Here is a 17,184-nt window from a genome sequence, read left to right as displayed (position 1 = left end):
TCTCTGTGCTATACAGATAACTTGCAACGGTTCTTATTATTTGTCTTAGGTTTTTAATATGTGGAATCTCTTTAACAGGAAGACAATATTAACATCTTAACACTCTAGTTACAGTAACTGTTAATGCATATCTACTGCTTGTAATAGTCTGTGTTTCAGGGAAGAATTTGATTGCCAACATATCCAAGTCCATGTTATAATGAGTTGGTATTATTATAAAACAGAATTCTGTTGCATTTGTGAACCTCAAAGGGTCAGAAAAAAATTACAAATAAGAAATCTTTCCTATTTTTATAAATTTGCATGAAGGTAATGTAGAAAAAAGATAATAGTAAAGGCCATACACAAATTACCATATAACTCGGCATTTATCCAGGTGAAATAAAAACTAGTATTTACATGAAAACTTGTACATGAACCAGTAATTGCCTCAAGCTGTAAACAATCCAGATGTTTTTCAACTGGCAGATGGGTAAAGTGTGGTGTATCCATACAATGGAATATTACTTAACAATAAAAAGAAATAAACTGCCTATTCCTGTCCCAGCAACATGGATGAATCTTAAATGCATTATTCTAAAAAAAAAACCAGATTCAAAAGACTACATGCTACATGATTATATTTATATGATATTTTATGATAGGCAGATGTATAGGGACAGAAAACAGGTCTGTGATTGCCAGGGGATGGAGGGAGGGAGATGAAGAGCACTAACTTCCTAAAAGGCTGAAGGTCATACATACTGTACTTTTTCATATGAAAGTAATGACTCCTATTGACCAGTGCAAATTACAGCAAAATTTGGAGGGCGTGATGGGACTGTCCTATATCTGGTTCACAGGAGTAGTTCAGCTATATTTGTCAAACTCATAGAACTGTCCATAAGAAAGGATAAAACACACTATATGTAAATTACATACTTGTTTTTACAAGACTATAAGCACACAAATATTGTTGCAGTTCATATTTGGTCAGTAGGAGTTACCATTTTGGTATGAAAAAGGAGAGTGTTCTTATGATCTGAAGCCTTTTCAGGAAGTTAGTATGCCAGCTCTGTCTAAGGAAATGAGAAGAGTAACGTTTCATGACTGCTTATGAAGACGAGATCATGTCAGCTGTTAATCTGAGAAGGTCATTTTCTCATTCTGGCCAAGGAGGGTATACTCCTAAAATAGAAAGAGACTGGAAGAGGAAAACAGATATTTTATAGCAGTCTTTAAAAATTTTGTCTTGGCCGTTAATCTTTAGTTGTATAGCACCATCATCATCAAGGAATAATGCTACTAGTATTTATTAGTTGTATTTTTCTCTTTTTTTGGCATAAGGGGAAAATGTAAACCATGATTGAAATAGGAACTAGGATTTTATCTGTCCTGGTTTGAATCCTGACTCTTATCATACACTGGCTGTATTATCTTGGGTAAATTACTTAACCTTTGCTACTACTTAGTTTTTTTTTATCTTTAAATCAGGAGGGGTGATGATATTTACCTTAAGGTGTTGTGAAGATTACATGTTAGATGCTTAGAAAAGTATCTGACATCTGGTAAGTGCAATATAATTTTGGTCTGGTATTAATATTATCCAAGAGCAAGAACCAGAGCAAGTATCCTTTTGTTGTGTTTTTGAGTGGACTGAGTTGGGGAGAACTAACAGGAGAGGGGAACCATATGAAAGAGCAAATCCTGGTTGTAGCCACAACTTACTAAATGGCATATCTCTTCCCCTTTAATCTCTTAAATCACCAGGCAAGGCAGAGATGGTGAATGGAAATATTTGGGTTATCAAGTTAGGATTCTGATGTAGTGGTCAGCATACTTCCTGCTTGGCCCTGGGTTAAGCACCAGAAATATACTTTTGCCCGCCCTGGTTTAAGCATTCAGAAAACTACCTCAGAAACTTATTGGGCTTCCCTGGTGGCTCAGACGGTAAAGAATCTGCCTGCAATGCAGGCATCCTGTGTTCGGTCCTTGGGTTGGGAAGATCTCCAGCATTCTGGCCTGGAGAATTCCATAGACAGAAGAGCCTGGCAAGCTGTAGTCCATGGGGTCACAAAGAGTCGGATACGACTGAGCAATTTTCACTTTCAGAAACTTAACAGTTTGTCAGCTTATTCTGAACAGCGCCACAGATGCCAGTTTTACCGTGAATTTTATATATATAGTAAGAAGATGCTCAGAGCATTGGCTATACTACTAAGGACAGGGAGCAGATTACCTTTGTAGACATGGTCCTGAGAATCAGTACTTCTGTAACTTATAGAGGAAATTTGGGGGTAGCCTGGGACTTCCCTGGTGGCTCAGATAGTAAAGAATCTGCTTGCAATGGCGGAGACCCGGGTTTGATCCCTGGGTTGGGAAGATCCCCTGGAGAAGTAAATGGCAACCCACTCCAGTATTCTTGCCTGGAAAATCCCATGGACAGAGGAGCCTGGCAGGCTACAGTCCATGGGGTTGCAAAGAACTGGACACGACTGAGCGCGTAACACATATGGGGGTAGCCTACAGTTAAGTTTTCTAATCACTTTTCCATTTCAGACGTACACCTCCCATTGAGGGGACAGATTTTTTAATTTTTTTTTTCCTGTGCTTTATGGCTTGTGGGATCTTAGTTCCCCCACCAGTGGTTGAACCCAGGCCCTTGGCAGTAAAAGTACAGTCTTAACCACTGGACCACCCGGGAATTCCCAGGACAGATTTTGAGAACATTTCTTTACCACTTAGAAGTGTGGCAGTCCGACTGTTCATGTGATGAAAGTTCCCATGACGGTATTTTTTGATTGCAACCACAAAGAGGTAGAAGAGATTTAGGGAAAGTGGGCATTGTAGTATTTTTGGATGTATTTTCTCTGTAAACGAAACTCATGCGGCTACTTTGCCCTCTCAGGAACTCTTGTCCCTGGCAAAGCGGAAGCGAAGTGACTCTGAAGAGAAGGAGCCACCTGTGAGTCAGCCTGCTGCCTCCTCAGACTCGGAGACATCTAACAGCGATGACGAGGTGGGTGTGGAGGGGTGGGCCTCTGACGGGCATCTGAGAGTCCCGACAGCCTCTTTCCCTTAACCTGAGACCTTCCTGCCTAAGATCTGTAAGAACTTCTTAGGGAAAGAAAATTGTGTCTGGAAAGCTCTCACATTGTGATGTTCTCTGTACTGCTAGTTACCCAGCTGGCACCTCTGCAGTGCATCCGTGACCATTTTTTAGTTTTTTATTTTTAGCACTCTTACAGAAGGGGCACAACTTGTTAGTCATCATCTTTTTTTTTTTGGTCAACTTTTTAATCCCATTTCTACGTCAGAAAAGAAATTCTATCAAGAATGCCAAATTTTGGTGGAAAATACTTTAGAAAGACAAGAAGCTTTCTTTGAGTAGACATAATCAACATTCCCCAAAGTGGTGTCTAGGTATTACAGAGAAATATCCAGCTGTTCATTGTTTAAGCCAAGGTGACTTTCCCAATCTGCTGCCTACCACCAAACAAGGCCTTAAAAGATCCAGAACTTTAATGGAAGAGAGAGATTAGGGGAAAGGTCTTTGAAACACTTCTACATGTTCCTCATTTGATTTAAAATACTTTTCCTCCCCTTAGTAATTTCTTGGAGGTAGACTGGATATCACCTTTGTGTTTAATCTTTTACCCTGCAGTCTAGGAAAAAATTTTTGTTTAAAAATTTTTTAATTTCTGTATTTATTTATTTCATTGTTGGGCTGTGTTGGGTCTTCATTGCTTTGTGCAGGCTTTCTCTAGTTAGAGTAAGCAGAGGCTGCCCTTCATTGTGCTGTGCGGGGTTCTCATTACGGTGGCTTCTCTTGTTGCTAAGCACAGTGTACAGGCTTCAGTAGTTGTAGCACTCAGGCTTAGTTGCTCTGAGGTGTGTAGGATCCTCCTGGACCAGAGATCAAACCTGTGTCCTCTGCATTGCAAGGCAGATTCTTAACCACTGGACCACCAGGGAAACTCCTTAGGAAAATATTTTTAACAGTGTACTAACAGTATCTTGTTTTAAAGTTCCACTGAAGTAAAAAAAAAAATTTTTTTTCTAGTATAATAAAATTTAGTTAACAGCCATAACAGTATTTACCAGTGCCCTGCATATGCAGATTAGGAAAGATTGCATTCTGATTGACTGTAGTGATATTCTCTTAATCGTAAATAATTTAACAGACCTAAAATTGTTTTGACTATAAGGGGTAGTAAATGTGTGAATTTTATTTTTTGTTTCATTTATTTTTCATGGAGGAACTGTAATTCCTCTAAAATTGATAAAGTAATCTAATCTGTTAGAAAAGCAGTAGGCTTTATGAAATAATTTGCTTTGTTTTTTCTATTAAAAAAGAAGCAAAAATAGAACAGAAAAATCTTGAAATAATTCCCTTCCCCACTATTCCTACATTAACTATTTTCATTTTCCATGTTTTAGAAGTCAGCTGCTGGAGTGTAATCCCAAATCTGTGTTGTGTTTGGAATACCCTGTAGCATGTTTATGATCTTTGTACTTCCTTAAGGAAAAAATCAGTAGCTATCTTTTGAAGCTCCATAGTACTATCATTAGATCACTCTTGAGTATGCAGTTACTACAAGGATTCCCTTCATCCTTTTGAACTGCTTCTATCAAGCGGTCAGAGTATGTATCAACTCCACAGCATTAGAGGAGCCCAAATATGTGCTAGGGTAGATCGAGCATCATAAACATGTCTCTCGAGCATCATAAACATGTCTCCAGCTTTGTCACTCTCAGCTACTTACCAACTCCTGAGTCTTCATCCTTAGAATGCTACCAGCTACTCCTGTACTTATTAGAGAAAAAGCTGACAGACAGGCTGCACCCTGTCTAGTAGGGAATTAAAGTTTGAGTAAGTTTCCCCCCGCAAAGTTCTTAGCTCTTGTAGCTGCCTCCACGTCCCATCCCCCAGGCTCACTGGCTTCTTGCAGCTCTGCTCACGCTTCACTGGGAATAGCTGTCTCTGTTTCATGGCCATTCTGAAAGGTGCCTCTTTTTTGGTCTGCATTATCAGTTTCTGGCCCAGGCTACTAGCTTAAGCACAAAGCACTACAAAGTTAGGGTGAATATTTCATTATTTTCGACAATTAAGAAAGTCTTTTTTAAAAAATCCTACCAACCACTAGAGAACTCAGTAGTATGGTAAACTCAGATTTATGGCTGCCATGTATACCTCCCAACACTTTTCCCCTCCCATGTGACTCTTTTATGGTTTATTGTCATTAGCAATGATAAATACAGATAGAAAGGATTATATTGTTCCCCTCAGATTTGCTGGAACAGAAAATTTGTCAGGAACAACTGAGTTAGGTTAATGGGTGGTTTGTCTTAAGGAGAGACACGCACTGACTTTAGAATAAGAAGATATCTAGCTAACTGGTAGGGGTGGGGAGGGAGATGCAAAGAAGTTATGAAAGTTTCCTATCCAGAAAAAGTGGGTACAGTGGATATTAAGGTTCAATTACGAGGACTTCCCTGGTGGTCCAGAGATAGGACTCAGTGCTTCTGCTCCCTGGGGCATGGGTTTGATCCCTAGTCAGGAAACTAAGATCCCACAAGCTGTGTGGTATAGTCAAAAAAAAAAAAAAGAAAGAAAACGTTCATTTCAGGAGGGAATAGTAGAGATTTCATTTATATTCTCTGTCGGGGGGAGGGAATACCTAACTTTAATGGAAGAAAATATGCTTTGGTATTATTTTTGGTGAGTGAATTATTCTCAATCATACCTTGGGCACATGAGAAAATAAGAAGTAGAACTCTTCCTGTAACCTTTGATTGGCCGTGTGGAAATGGGGACATGGGGAAACACACTGCAGTGGTAGTTTATAATGTTGTGTTGTGGCGTTTTGGTACTGTCACTTCTTGTCTCTTCTTGAGCGCATTTGATAAGAGAAGCACCACCAAGGGTGCAGACAGGAGTGGCGGGCAAGAAAAATAAGCTTAGAAGGAAGAGAATTAGTGCTCATTCATGAGATGAAGTTTAAAAGCAAAAAAGTGGCTGAAACAAAAGTCTACTAGGAGGAAGAGAGTTCTAAATCGGGTAGTTCAGAGTCCTTTTTAGAAACATGGTGGGTCTCGTGGAAACAGATGGCTGCATCTAGGTAAGACATAAGAAGAAAGCCTAGATTTTTCACTTGGTACCAGTAAAAATCATGTTAGATACCAAGAAAACCTTTTTTGTTGTTGTTCAAAGCAGAATATAACTACATTAGACAAAGTAAGGGGACATCAGACTTATGTTCTAATACCCTCAGCCTGACTGAGAATGATTATTTTATAAAGCTTCATGTACAGCCCTGTTTTCTACACTTTTGAGAAATAAACGTATCGGGCCCAGCCCTGTTATTCACTGCTTGTCACACCAGGTTTTTCTTCCCTAGAACTTGTGTCAGCCCTCCTGGTCGAACTTCATGCTCCAGCTTACCACCTCTTCAAAACTCTGGTCTCTTCTTGCTTTCCCCCATTCCATTGTCTTCTACTTTCTTTCTTTCTGAAGCTTCTTCTCTTTCCCTTTTATCCCATTAATCTTTTGGGCGCTCCCAGGTTGATCTAGTTGCACTCCTATTCCACTACTTTATTTATTGCTTGCTGGCTCCAATATTTTTAATGGGACATTTTGAAAAGGATACTACTTTTACTTAAAATTCATTTAGTAATAACTTTTCCACAAAGTTGGCCGAGATACCCAAGAGCAAAGTTTTGTTACTGCCTTACTTCCGATAAAGGCCTTCACCGCCAAACTAATGTTTTTCAGTGTGTATATTCATTTAGTAAGGTTTTCATACACCCAATACTTGTAGAAAAAGATGTTCCATGGAGATGAATTATCCCAATACTATAACTAAACTCTTGAAAGTTTATTATATTTGAAACTTTCAGATAAGTTTTGTCAAATATAGTTTTTTAAGCTGATTCAGTCATGGTTATGCATGGCAGTTCTTGTCCTGTGAAATAATGACTTCCAGAATACCAGCGCAGGTTGGGGTGCCTTTCCTTTTCCCCCCACTGTTGTAGGTAAGCAGTGGCCATTGTCTCATCTCCTAGTGATGGCTCTGCTTCCGGCTTCCTGTATCTGATTTGCTCTGAGGTCAGGAAGCCAGGGCCCCATAGAGTTTGCGTGAATATTCTGCTTGAATTTAACAGGAGTAGCTGTTTGAATTGCTCATAAGCTTTTTTTTTTTTACATACTTCTTGGTTCTTGGCTATGTAGATTAGCATACTGTAGCACCTCATTTTCTAGAGACCAAAAAAATCTCATCATAAGAAAAATAAAGTGATTTTCATGGACCACTTGCTTAAACTGTGTACAGCAAATTCTGACACCTCTTACCACACAGTGCAGTGGAGTACTGATTATATTTTACTTTGTTTTTTGGTATCTTTTCTGTTTCACTTTTTATCTCGACAACCACATTGTAAGTTTTTGTGATTGAGTGTAGGGATTCTTGTGATTGTGATTTTTGTGATTGAGTGTGTTTTCCAGTTAAATATGCATGATTGCTTGATTATAAGGTATAGTAGTGTTCTTTGTACTGTGATTAATTTCAAAGTAATTAATTTCTTTTAAGGAAAAAGAAAACTTGCTATTCCTCATGTTCTTCAGGCTGACATTTGCATTTACTCTTTAGCTTGGCTGATCCTTTTCTATCTTCAAGGGGAGAAAGAAAACCACCTAAATCAGGAACCATGCCCTCTCCACACAGCTCTCTATAGGCCACTGTTTAGATCTAGAATAATGACTACTGAACCCTTTTGACAAATGCTTCCATTTAGTATAATACTCAGTTCATATAGAATCCTACTCCAAGGGGTCATAGAGATCATTTGGATTCCCTTATTACAGATTAGAGAACAGAGGCTCACAGAGGATCTGGTTTCCTTTTCCCATCATAAAATAGTGCCCTCCATTTATATAGAGCTTCATGGTTTCTGATGTGCTCTAAACATCTTTCATTCAGTCTCCTTTGAGTCTCACACTACCCTGATATGTGGTCAAGTATTATTCCTTCTTTACAGATAAGAAAACAGTCTCAAGTTGAGGGCTTGGGCCTTATTCCAATTCTTTGAACCTCTATTCCTGTAGTTTATCGCTAGCCCAGCTATTCTTAAACCCTACTTACCTCAAAGTATGTCATTTCACTCTAAATTCATTTCAGGAATAACTGCACTGCAGTGGTTTCTACTCTGGGTCCTGAGACCTAGAATATGATCTTCCTTGCCCATTAGAGATAACCTCTCTGAAATGCTGAAGAAATTGCTTTTCTGTCTCCAGGATACTCAGAATATGCAGCATGTCAATGCCACCCAAGTCCAAAGCAGCCACGCCCCACCCCATGTTCCTTCCTGTCTTTCAGCTGAGTGCCAGGAAGGTCAGCTGCTTCCCAGAGTAGGGACCTGCCTATAATACACCCTACACACTCAGTCTGGCACAGGGTGATGTAGTAGTTCCCAGCCCTCTTTGTATTATTAGATAATTGCCATCCATTAGAGTATCTGTTACAGGAGTGAGAGTCAAAGTGCTAATTTCTTTTAATTTATTACTTAAGAAAACATCTTCCTTCTAGTCGCTGTTTTAGGTTTCCATCACTGCATATGTACATAATGCTTCCCTGGTGTTTTGTGTGGGCCTGCTTGCATGTGAGTGCAGGGGAGAGCAGGATGTCAGTGTGTATGAGTCCTGACTGATCCACTGATCCTTTCCCTTTTCCAGATTGTTTTTAAGCAGCTATCCTCAGGGGATTCTCTGGCTCTGTGAAAGTGAAAGTGAAGTTGCTCAGTCGTGTCTGACTCTTTGCGACCCTATGGACTGTAGCCTACCAGGCTACTCCATCCGTGGGATTCTCCAGGCAAGCGTACTGGAGTGGGTTGCCCTTTCCTTCTCCAGGAGATCTTCCCAACCCAGGGATCGAACCCCGGTCTCCCGCATTGCAGGCAGACGCTTTACCGTCTGAGCCACCAGGGAAGACTGGTTCTGTACTCGGATGCAAATCGGCAGGCACTCGCTTTCTCATTCTTGTCTTCTTTGTGGTGCATTTTAGAGCACTTTTAAGGTCACCACAGAGCTTGCCATTCATTATAGCCATAGTTCCCAAAGCAAATTAAGAAAAGCCAGGTCATTTCTTCTGCTCTCTCCTGGATGGAGAGAGCCCAAGAGTATCTCTTTAATCCTATCCTGTACTCTTTAGACTCCCTTTACTACCACCCTCTGGCAATGAAAGAATTAGTTTTCCTTCTTAGAGTCAACAGAAAGAGTCAATCTCTGGGCTAATGGCTGCTGTTGCTGATGTTAAGTCGCTTCAGTGTCCGACTCTGTGTGACCCCATAGACAGCAGCCCACCAGGCTCCCCCACCCCTGGGATTCTCCAGGCAAGAACACTGGGAGTGGGTTGCCATTTCCTTCTCCAATGCATGAAAGTGAAAAATGAAAGTGAAGTCGCTCAGTCGTGTCCAACTCTTCACGACCCCATGGACTGCAGCCCACCAGGCTCCTCCATCCATGGGATTTCCCAGACAAGAGTACTGGAGTGGGTTGCCATTGTCTTCGCCGGGGCTAATGACTGGGTTAAGATTATTTCTACATTGATTTTGCCTGCCACAATTCTTGACCATCTCCTTTATGGTTTATTAGGTTCTGTGATCTTGAGAGGAGAGGTACTGGGCAAATATTTAAAATATGTACTTTAGATGTATTTAGACCAAGAAAACACTCAGAAACCTCTGGATTATAGGAATAAATGTAAAATATTACAAATATGACCTGTTCTCCAGGGGAAAAAAAAATCTTTTGGGAGACCAATCAGAACCAATTTGAGTCTCTTTCTCTATATTAAATAGGAATAATGAGACTGGGCCCCATATTTTAAGTGATTACCTTTAGGTGGTAGAATTACAGATTTTTTTTTCTTAGCTTTAAAAATACTATTTTTTCCCCAAAGCTTCATATAATGAACACATATTATTATTAAAGATGTATTCATAAGAAGTTTTATTTTTTAAACCAAAGTTACCTGCTGCTGCTGCTAAGTCGCTTCAGTCATGTCCAACTCTGTGTGACCCCATAGACGGCAGCCCACCAGGCTCCCCCATCCCTGGGATTCTCTAGGCAAGAATACTGGAGTGGGTTGCCATTTCTTTCTCCAATGCATGAAAGTGAAAAGTCAAAGTGAAGTCACTCAGTCGTGTCCGACTCTTAGCGACCCCATGGACTGCAGCCTACCAGGCTCCTCCGTCTATGGCATTTTCCAGGCAACAGTACTGGAGTGGGGTGCCATTGCCTTCTCCACACATAGCTTTCTAGCACTTCCTGAATTGAGTTCACCTGTGTGGCCTTGTATTTAAGCCCTTTTTGCTCTTACACACTCCCCCCTTGCCCTCACCCAGGATTTCAGAATTTGACTCTGTTGCAGATGAGTAATACTAATCTGTGGGCAGAAGTAGACCCTAGCCCATCTTGATACACGTGACCTCTGTGAGCTCAGCCTTTATGTTCTGAGCCTTTCCGTATTACCTTCAGGTAGAAGTACAAAGGGACCTCTTTATACAAAGAAGGGATTTCTGTACAGTCTGAAAAGACACCCTGCTTAGAAGAGATGGGTTATGCTCATTTTCATGATGAATATTTATTGACTATCATGTGCATAGTTGGGATATTTCTTGAAACAAGTGTAATATCTCTATTATTAGCATAGGAAGTGAATATATTTTAGCTCAGTTAACTAAAAAACTGATCACTTTGGCCTCTTGGATTCTTTCAAAATGACCTAGAAAGTATCATCCTGGAATGATTAAAATTTGAAATGGTTGAAACATAGCCATTAAAAGCATTAGAATTTGTTTCTAAATGGTAACTAAGTGTTGAAATATTAAAAGTTTGAGAAGTAAATTCACTTATAGAGTTGCCTTAACTATATATCACTTAATATATAAATGGTGTATTACTTAATATGTCATTTATTCACTTAAGGTATCATCTAGAACATGTAGCTGTTTTCTTTTCACTTGTCCCTTCTTGCTAGCTCCTGAGTACAAAAGTAAAGTAGCAGTTAAAATAACTGAGTAAATTAAAATGAAAAATTAGAAGATTAAAGTAGCACTCTTTCACAGTATTTTATCAAGGTAAATTAACAGACTGTGGTTCTTAAAAATAGCTCATCTGGAGCATTTCTAAGATGGAAACCTCATTAGGACTATCCCGCCACCCACACCCCCTAAAAAACTCCAAAATAAATTTACTTCTGATCTTGGCTATTGTTAGATAGGTTCTATAATGATCATAGTATAGAAGGAACAAAGACTTGGTGCTTTTAAAAAATATTAGATATAGAAATTTTATGTCAATGCCAGATTTATAATTCAATCTATGATGTTGGAAAGATGAATGTTATTTTTTATCCTCCCCCTCCATGGTTGTTCGTTGGTTTATTTAGTATTGTCTGAGTTTGCTTTACTGAGTTTTTTAAATTTTTTATTGAAGTATAGTTGATTTACAGTGTCGTATTACTTTAAGGTGTACAACAAGGTGATGCAGATATATCTATATCTATATATATATATATTCTTTTTTAGATTCTTTTCCAGTATAGATTATTATAAGATGTTGAATATGGTTCTCTGTGCTATACAGTAGGTCCATGATGGTTATAAATATTATTTTCAGAGTACATAAAATGAAGTTTTTCTAAGTAAAGTACTTTTCACCTAAAATCATTCTCCTAAACTGATGTTACAATATCAAAGGAGGTATGGTTTAATGTAACTAAACAGTCTCTGTGAATTTTAATAATGATTTTATGGTCTTTCAGTCTTATAATTAAAGTGCTTGATGAAGGTGATTTTTTTGGCCTTGGAGTGATTATGTATCGCCAGCCTGTTACTTTGATAATACAAATCGCAGGTTCCTTGTATTTAGATGTATGGGATCTCCTATTTATGATCCAATTTAAGCACTGTGTTGTAGTGTAATATTTGCAGATTTTTTTAAAAAGATACACACACATGTATATTTTTCAATGATCTATTATATGCTTTCTGCCTTCTTGGAGTTGGTACCAGTGCTACTGTCCATGCCAAACAGTGGCCTTCATCCTTTTCTCCCTGTGTGTTCTGAAGTTCTCTCTTGCTAACATGCTTTATTCCCTTGCCTTCCTGGGACCCACTCCAGAACTAAACTATGCACTGTGTACTGAAACCCAGACATACCAACCTCTAGCAATTACTGACCTCTCTGCCACAGGAAACATTAGAAGCTGTTTTCTGTACTGAGTTTTAGTTAACTCAGTTGACTTGCCATTAAGATGGCATATTTGCTTTTCTATTGATAAAAAGTTATTAATTTTTATTCATTGTATAAATTATCTACTGTCTTTAAGAAAGTATAAACCAAAAGTTACGAAGTTTTAAGTAAAATTTCAAAATCATTATCTTTCTTCCTATAAAAGTGTATTTATGGATTCAAAGCAATAGAGACTCTTGAAATTATTTCAGTGAATATCGGAAATTCTTAACTCTCAAATCTTACAACTTTTCTCAATAAAATTCCTGTTTCAATTTTCCCTGTAGTGGACTTTTGGGAGCAATAAAAATAAGAAGAAAGGAAAAGCCAGAAAAATAGAGAAGAAAGGAGCCATGAAGAAACAAGCGAATAAAACTGCTTCCTCAGGCAGTTCGGACAAAGACAGTTCAGCGGAGAGCTCAGCTCCTGAGGAAGGTGAGTCAAGTCAGACCGGGGAGTGAACTCTTACGTGGTAAAAGCTGCAGAATCAGAAATCAGGGGGAAAGGTACCTGATTTACAGTATGGTCTCTGCCTTTATTGTAAAGCTCTCTAATCTTTCAGTATCTGTTTAGAATCTGAATGAAGCAAGAAAAATACATGCAATTCCAAAGCATTAGTTAGGTCCTTGAAACCCACAGGAAACCCACGAGGAGTCCCTGGATTAGAATCTCTGTAACCTGTGTTTGCGTTTGCCAAAGGCAGGCCAAGAATTTTCACCAGGGAAGTGAGATGAACATGTTCCACTTCACCTAGGAGAGCTGAGGAGGAGTGATTATTAACACGTGTCTTCTGCAGCATCACCTAATCTTGTGTTTGGGCCTGTGCTGCAGGTGAAGTGTCAGATTCTGACAGCAACAGCTCCTCCTCCAGTTCAGATTCAGACTCTTCCTCAGAAGATGAGGAATTCCATGATGGCTACGGAGAAGACCTCATGGGAGATGAGGAAGACAGGGCCCGTCTGGAACAGATGACAGAAAAGGAGAGAGAACAAGAACTGTTCAACCGCATAGAGAAGAGGGAGGTGTTGAAAAAAAGGTAAAGTTGTAGTTCCTTAATGATACAGTAATAGAGTAATTTTCCAAAGTTCACATTTGGAGCCCTGTCTTCCTAGGGTTTAAGACTTAAAATTTTGGGAATTCCCCCACAGTTCAGGGATTAGGACTCCACCCTTTCACTGCTAAGGGCACAGGTTCAATGCCTGGTTGTGGAAGCAAGCCATGCAGCACAGCACCCCCCATCCAAAAAAAATGACTTGAAATTCTCATTGTTTATGAGTTAGAAATCTGACTATCCTTCTAGCATGGTTTTTGGTTTTTTTCAAACTCTAATGTTAAATTGCTTTTTGGTATACAAAGGTGTTTCAGTATTTAGGATTACATGTGTAAATGACAAAAGTCTTTCCTTACCTCCTAAAAGCATTTCAAGGTGAAAATAAACTTGGCTTTCATCTCAGGAAATAGTCCTCAGAACTAGGATTATTCTGTCCCTACCTGATCATGTGAAAGAAACATAGAAGCGTTTTCTTTGGCAGCAAGTAGTCCTATTTCATCTGGGACCCTGGTTGTCCCTTCTGGAGACCATGTTAAGTCTGGTGAGTTATCCGAGACAAGAATGTTTGGCTTTCAGGCAGCAGCAAGTCATAGACATTGGTTTTGAGTGTGGATGCTTCCACAGTTACCTATATTGGAACAAACAGGACTTAAGAAACAGTACCAGAGTTGCCAGATGGTTAAGAATGACTTCGAAAATTTGTATTTCTGAACTGTGGAGAGCATAGCAAAAGGTTCTCAACCAAGGCCAGTAGGGCCCTATGGTAGAATCACCAAGTAGCTCTAGAGTAGTGGGTGGCTTATCTCAAGGTTGGTTTTTATGTTTTTCACCTTGTATGAATGAGGCAATTAAAGAATGTTTGCAGTGAGGAGAATTAAGACAGAAGTTCAGAGCCATTCTCAGAAATTTAGGGGTTTGTAGCTCATTTGTTTAGCTGCAGGGCAGTACATGGTTATTCAGAAACTTTTGTGTAAACATCACTAGCATCCTAATGTGAGATGTAGTGGCAGCACCAGTAATGAGGCATCCTTTTTGGTGGTGTTTTGTTTTTTGGTGGTGTTTTGTTTGGGGGGTTGTTTTGTTTGTTTTGGAGTTTTTTGTCTTTGTTTTGACTGCTTTGCGCAGCATGCTACTGCTGCTGCTGCTAAGTCGCTTCAGTCGTGTCTGACTCTGTGTGATCCCATAGATGGAAGCCAACCAGGCTCCCCCATCCCTGGGATTCTCCAGGCAAGAGTACTGGAGTGGGTTGCCATTTCCTTCTCCAATGCGTGAAAGTGAAGTCACATGCGGGATCTTAATTCCCTAACCAGGGATCCAAACCATGCCCACCGCAGTGGAGGCTCAGTCGTAACCACTGGACCGCTGGGGAATGTGTTGGTTTTGGTTGTTAGGTTCTTCCCCTATTCTAGAGCTTTCCCTTTTTTTATTATTTATTTACTTACTTATTCAAGCTTACTGCATAAAGGTAACTTGGTTGTGTAAAGAGCACTGATATTTTCTGTCAGAAAGTCTAGGCTCAAGTCCAACTCACTAGCCAGGTGATCTGACCCTCCTTCTGCCTCAGCCTCCCCTTGAGGGATTGTTGTTAAGTTCAGAGTGAGATGATACATCTAAGAACATAGTATAAACATTTTAAATCAAGGTATAGTTGATATACAATATTATATAAGTAACATGTATAGTGATTCACAATTTTTAAAGGTTATATTCCATTTATATTGTTTATTGTTGTTCAGTTGCCAAGTTGTGTCTGAGTCTTTGTGACCCCATGGACTGCAGTACACCAGGCTGCTCTGTCCTCCACTATCTCCCAGAGTTTGCTCAAATTCATGTCTATTGAATCAGTGATGCTATCTAGCCATCTCATCTTCTGCCACCTTCTTCCCCTTCTGCCTTCAGTTTTTCCCAGCATCAGGGTCTTTTCCAGTGAGTCGGCTATTGATGTTAAATAGACATAGTATTGGAGCTTTAGCTTTAGCATCAGTCCTTCCTATGAACATTCAGGGTTCATTTCTTTTAGGGTTGACTGCTTTGATCTCTTTGCAGTCCCAGGGACTCTCAAGAGTCTCCTTCAGCACCACAATTCAAAAGCATTTATTCTTTAGCACTCAGTCTTCTTTATGGTCCAGCTCTTACATCTGTACATGAATACTGGAAAAATCATAGTTTTGACTATATACAGACCTTTGTCAGCAAAGTGATGTATCTGCTTTTTAATATGCTGCCTAGCTTTGTTATAGCTTTCCTTCCCAGGAGCAAGCATCTTTTAATTTCATGGCTGCAGTCACCATCTGCAGTGATTTTGGAGCCCAAGAAAATAAATCTGTCACTGCTTCCACTTTTTCCCTCCTGTTTGGCATGAAGTGATGGGACTGAATGCTATGATCTTAGTTTTTTGAATGTTACATTTTAAGCCAGCGTTTTCAGTCTCTTCTTTCTCCCTCATCAAGAGGCTCTTGAGTTCCTCTTCCCTTTCTGCCATTAGAGTGGTATCATCTGCATATCAGAGGTTGCTGATATTTCTCCTTGCAATCTTGATTCCAGCTTGTGATTCATCCAGCATTTCATATGATGTACTGTGTATAGAAGTTAAGTAAGCAGGGTGACAGTGTACAGCCTTGTTATACTCTTCCCAATTTGTATTGTTAGTTATTGTAAAATATTGTAAAATATTCCATGCTGTACAATATATCCTTGTAGCTTATTTTATACACAGTAGTTTGTACCTCTTAATTCCCTACCCCTATAGTGCCCCTCCCCACTTTCCTCTCCCCACTGGTAACCACTAGTTTGTTCTCTGTGTCTGTGGATCTTTTTTTTTTGTTTCTGTTGTTATATTCATTAGTTTGTTGTATTTTTTAGATTTCACATATGAGTGATATCATACAGTATTTGTTCTTCTGTGTCTGACTTACTTCACTTAGCATGTGCTATGTTGTCAGTCTTGTCCGACTCTTTGCGACTCAATGGACTGCAGCCCTCCAGGCTCCTCTGTCCATGGGATTCTCTAGGCAAGAATACTGGAGTGCCATTTCCTCCTCCAAAGGATCTTCTCCACCCTGGGATTGAACCTGCATCTCTTAGGTCTCCTTCATTGGCAGGCAGATTCTTTACCACTAGTGCCACATGGGAATCCCCTTTCTTAGCATAATCCCCTGCAAATTCATCCATGTTGTTGCAGATGGCAAAGTTTCATTCTTTTTTATGGCTGAATAGTGTTCTGTTTTGTGTGTGTGTGTGTGTGTGTGTGTGTGTGTGTGTGTGTGTGTGTGTGTGTGTGTACACACCACATCTTTATCCATTCATTGCGTATCTTGGTAATTGTAAATAATGCTGCTATGAACATGGGAGTGTGTGTATCTTGTTGAATTAGTTTTTTGTTGTTTTTGTTAAATATTTACCCAGGAGTGGAATTGCTGGGTCATATGGTGATTCTGGTTTTAGTTTTTGAGAAACCTCTGTACTGTTTTCCACACTGGCTGCGCCAGTTAATTTTCCTCCATTTGTTCTTTGTGTTCTCTTTGATGATAGCCATTCTGTGAGGTAATAATACCTCATTGTGGTTTTGATTTGCATTTCCATAATGATTAGTAATATTGAGCATCTTTTCATGTGCCTATAGGTCATCTGCATTTCCTCTTTGGAAAAATGTCTTTCCAGGTCTTCTGCCCATTTTTAAATCAGGTTTTGTTTTTGTGATAGTGAGTTGTATGAGCTGTTTATATATTTTTTATATTAACCCCTTATAAGTTTTATCATTTGCAAATGTTTTCTCCCATTCAGTAGGTTGTCTTTTTGTTTTGTCAATGGTTTCCTTTACTCTTTAAAAGCTTTTAAGTTTAATTAGGTCCCATTTGTTTAT

General features: G+C 39.4%; 1 protein-coding gene across 1 annotated transcript in view; it reads left to right on the top strand.

The window, feature by feature from the left end:
• Nucleotides 1–17,184, top strand: part of RTF1 (RTF1 homolog, Paf1/RNA polymerase II complex component) — a 44,448-nt gene that overhangs the window by 9,265 nt on the left and 17,999 nt on the right. Inside the window, exons 2-4 of the mRNA XM_068964363.1 lie at nt 2,888–2,998; nt 12,559–12,706; nt 13,103–13,307. Coding sequence (XP_068820464.1) covers nt 2,888–2,998; nt 12,559–12,706; nt 13,103–13,307 — 464 coding nt within the window. The remainder of the gene's footprint in view (nt 1–2,887; nt 2,999–12,558; nt 12,707–13,102; nt 13,308–17,184) is intronic.

Source organism: Capricornis sumatraensis, chromosome 2 (genome assembly GCF_032405125.1).
Source record: "Capricornis sumatraensis isolate serow.1 chromosome 2, serow.2, whole genome shotgun sequence".
In the NCBI taxonomy this organism is placed as follows: domain Eukaryota; kingdom Metazoa; phylum Chordata; class Mammalia; order Artiodactyla; family Bovidae; genus Capricornis; species Capricornis sumatraensis.
The sequence above is the reverse complement of the archived record's forward strand: the minus strand, read 5'-3'. Positions and strand labels throughout refer to the sequence as shown.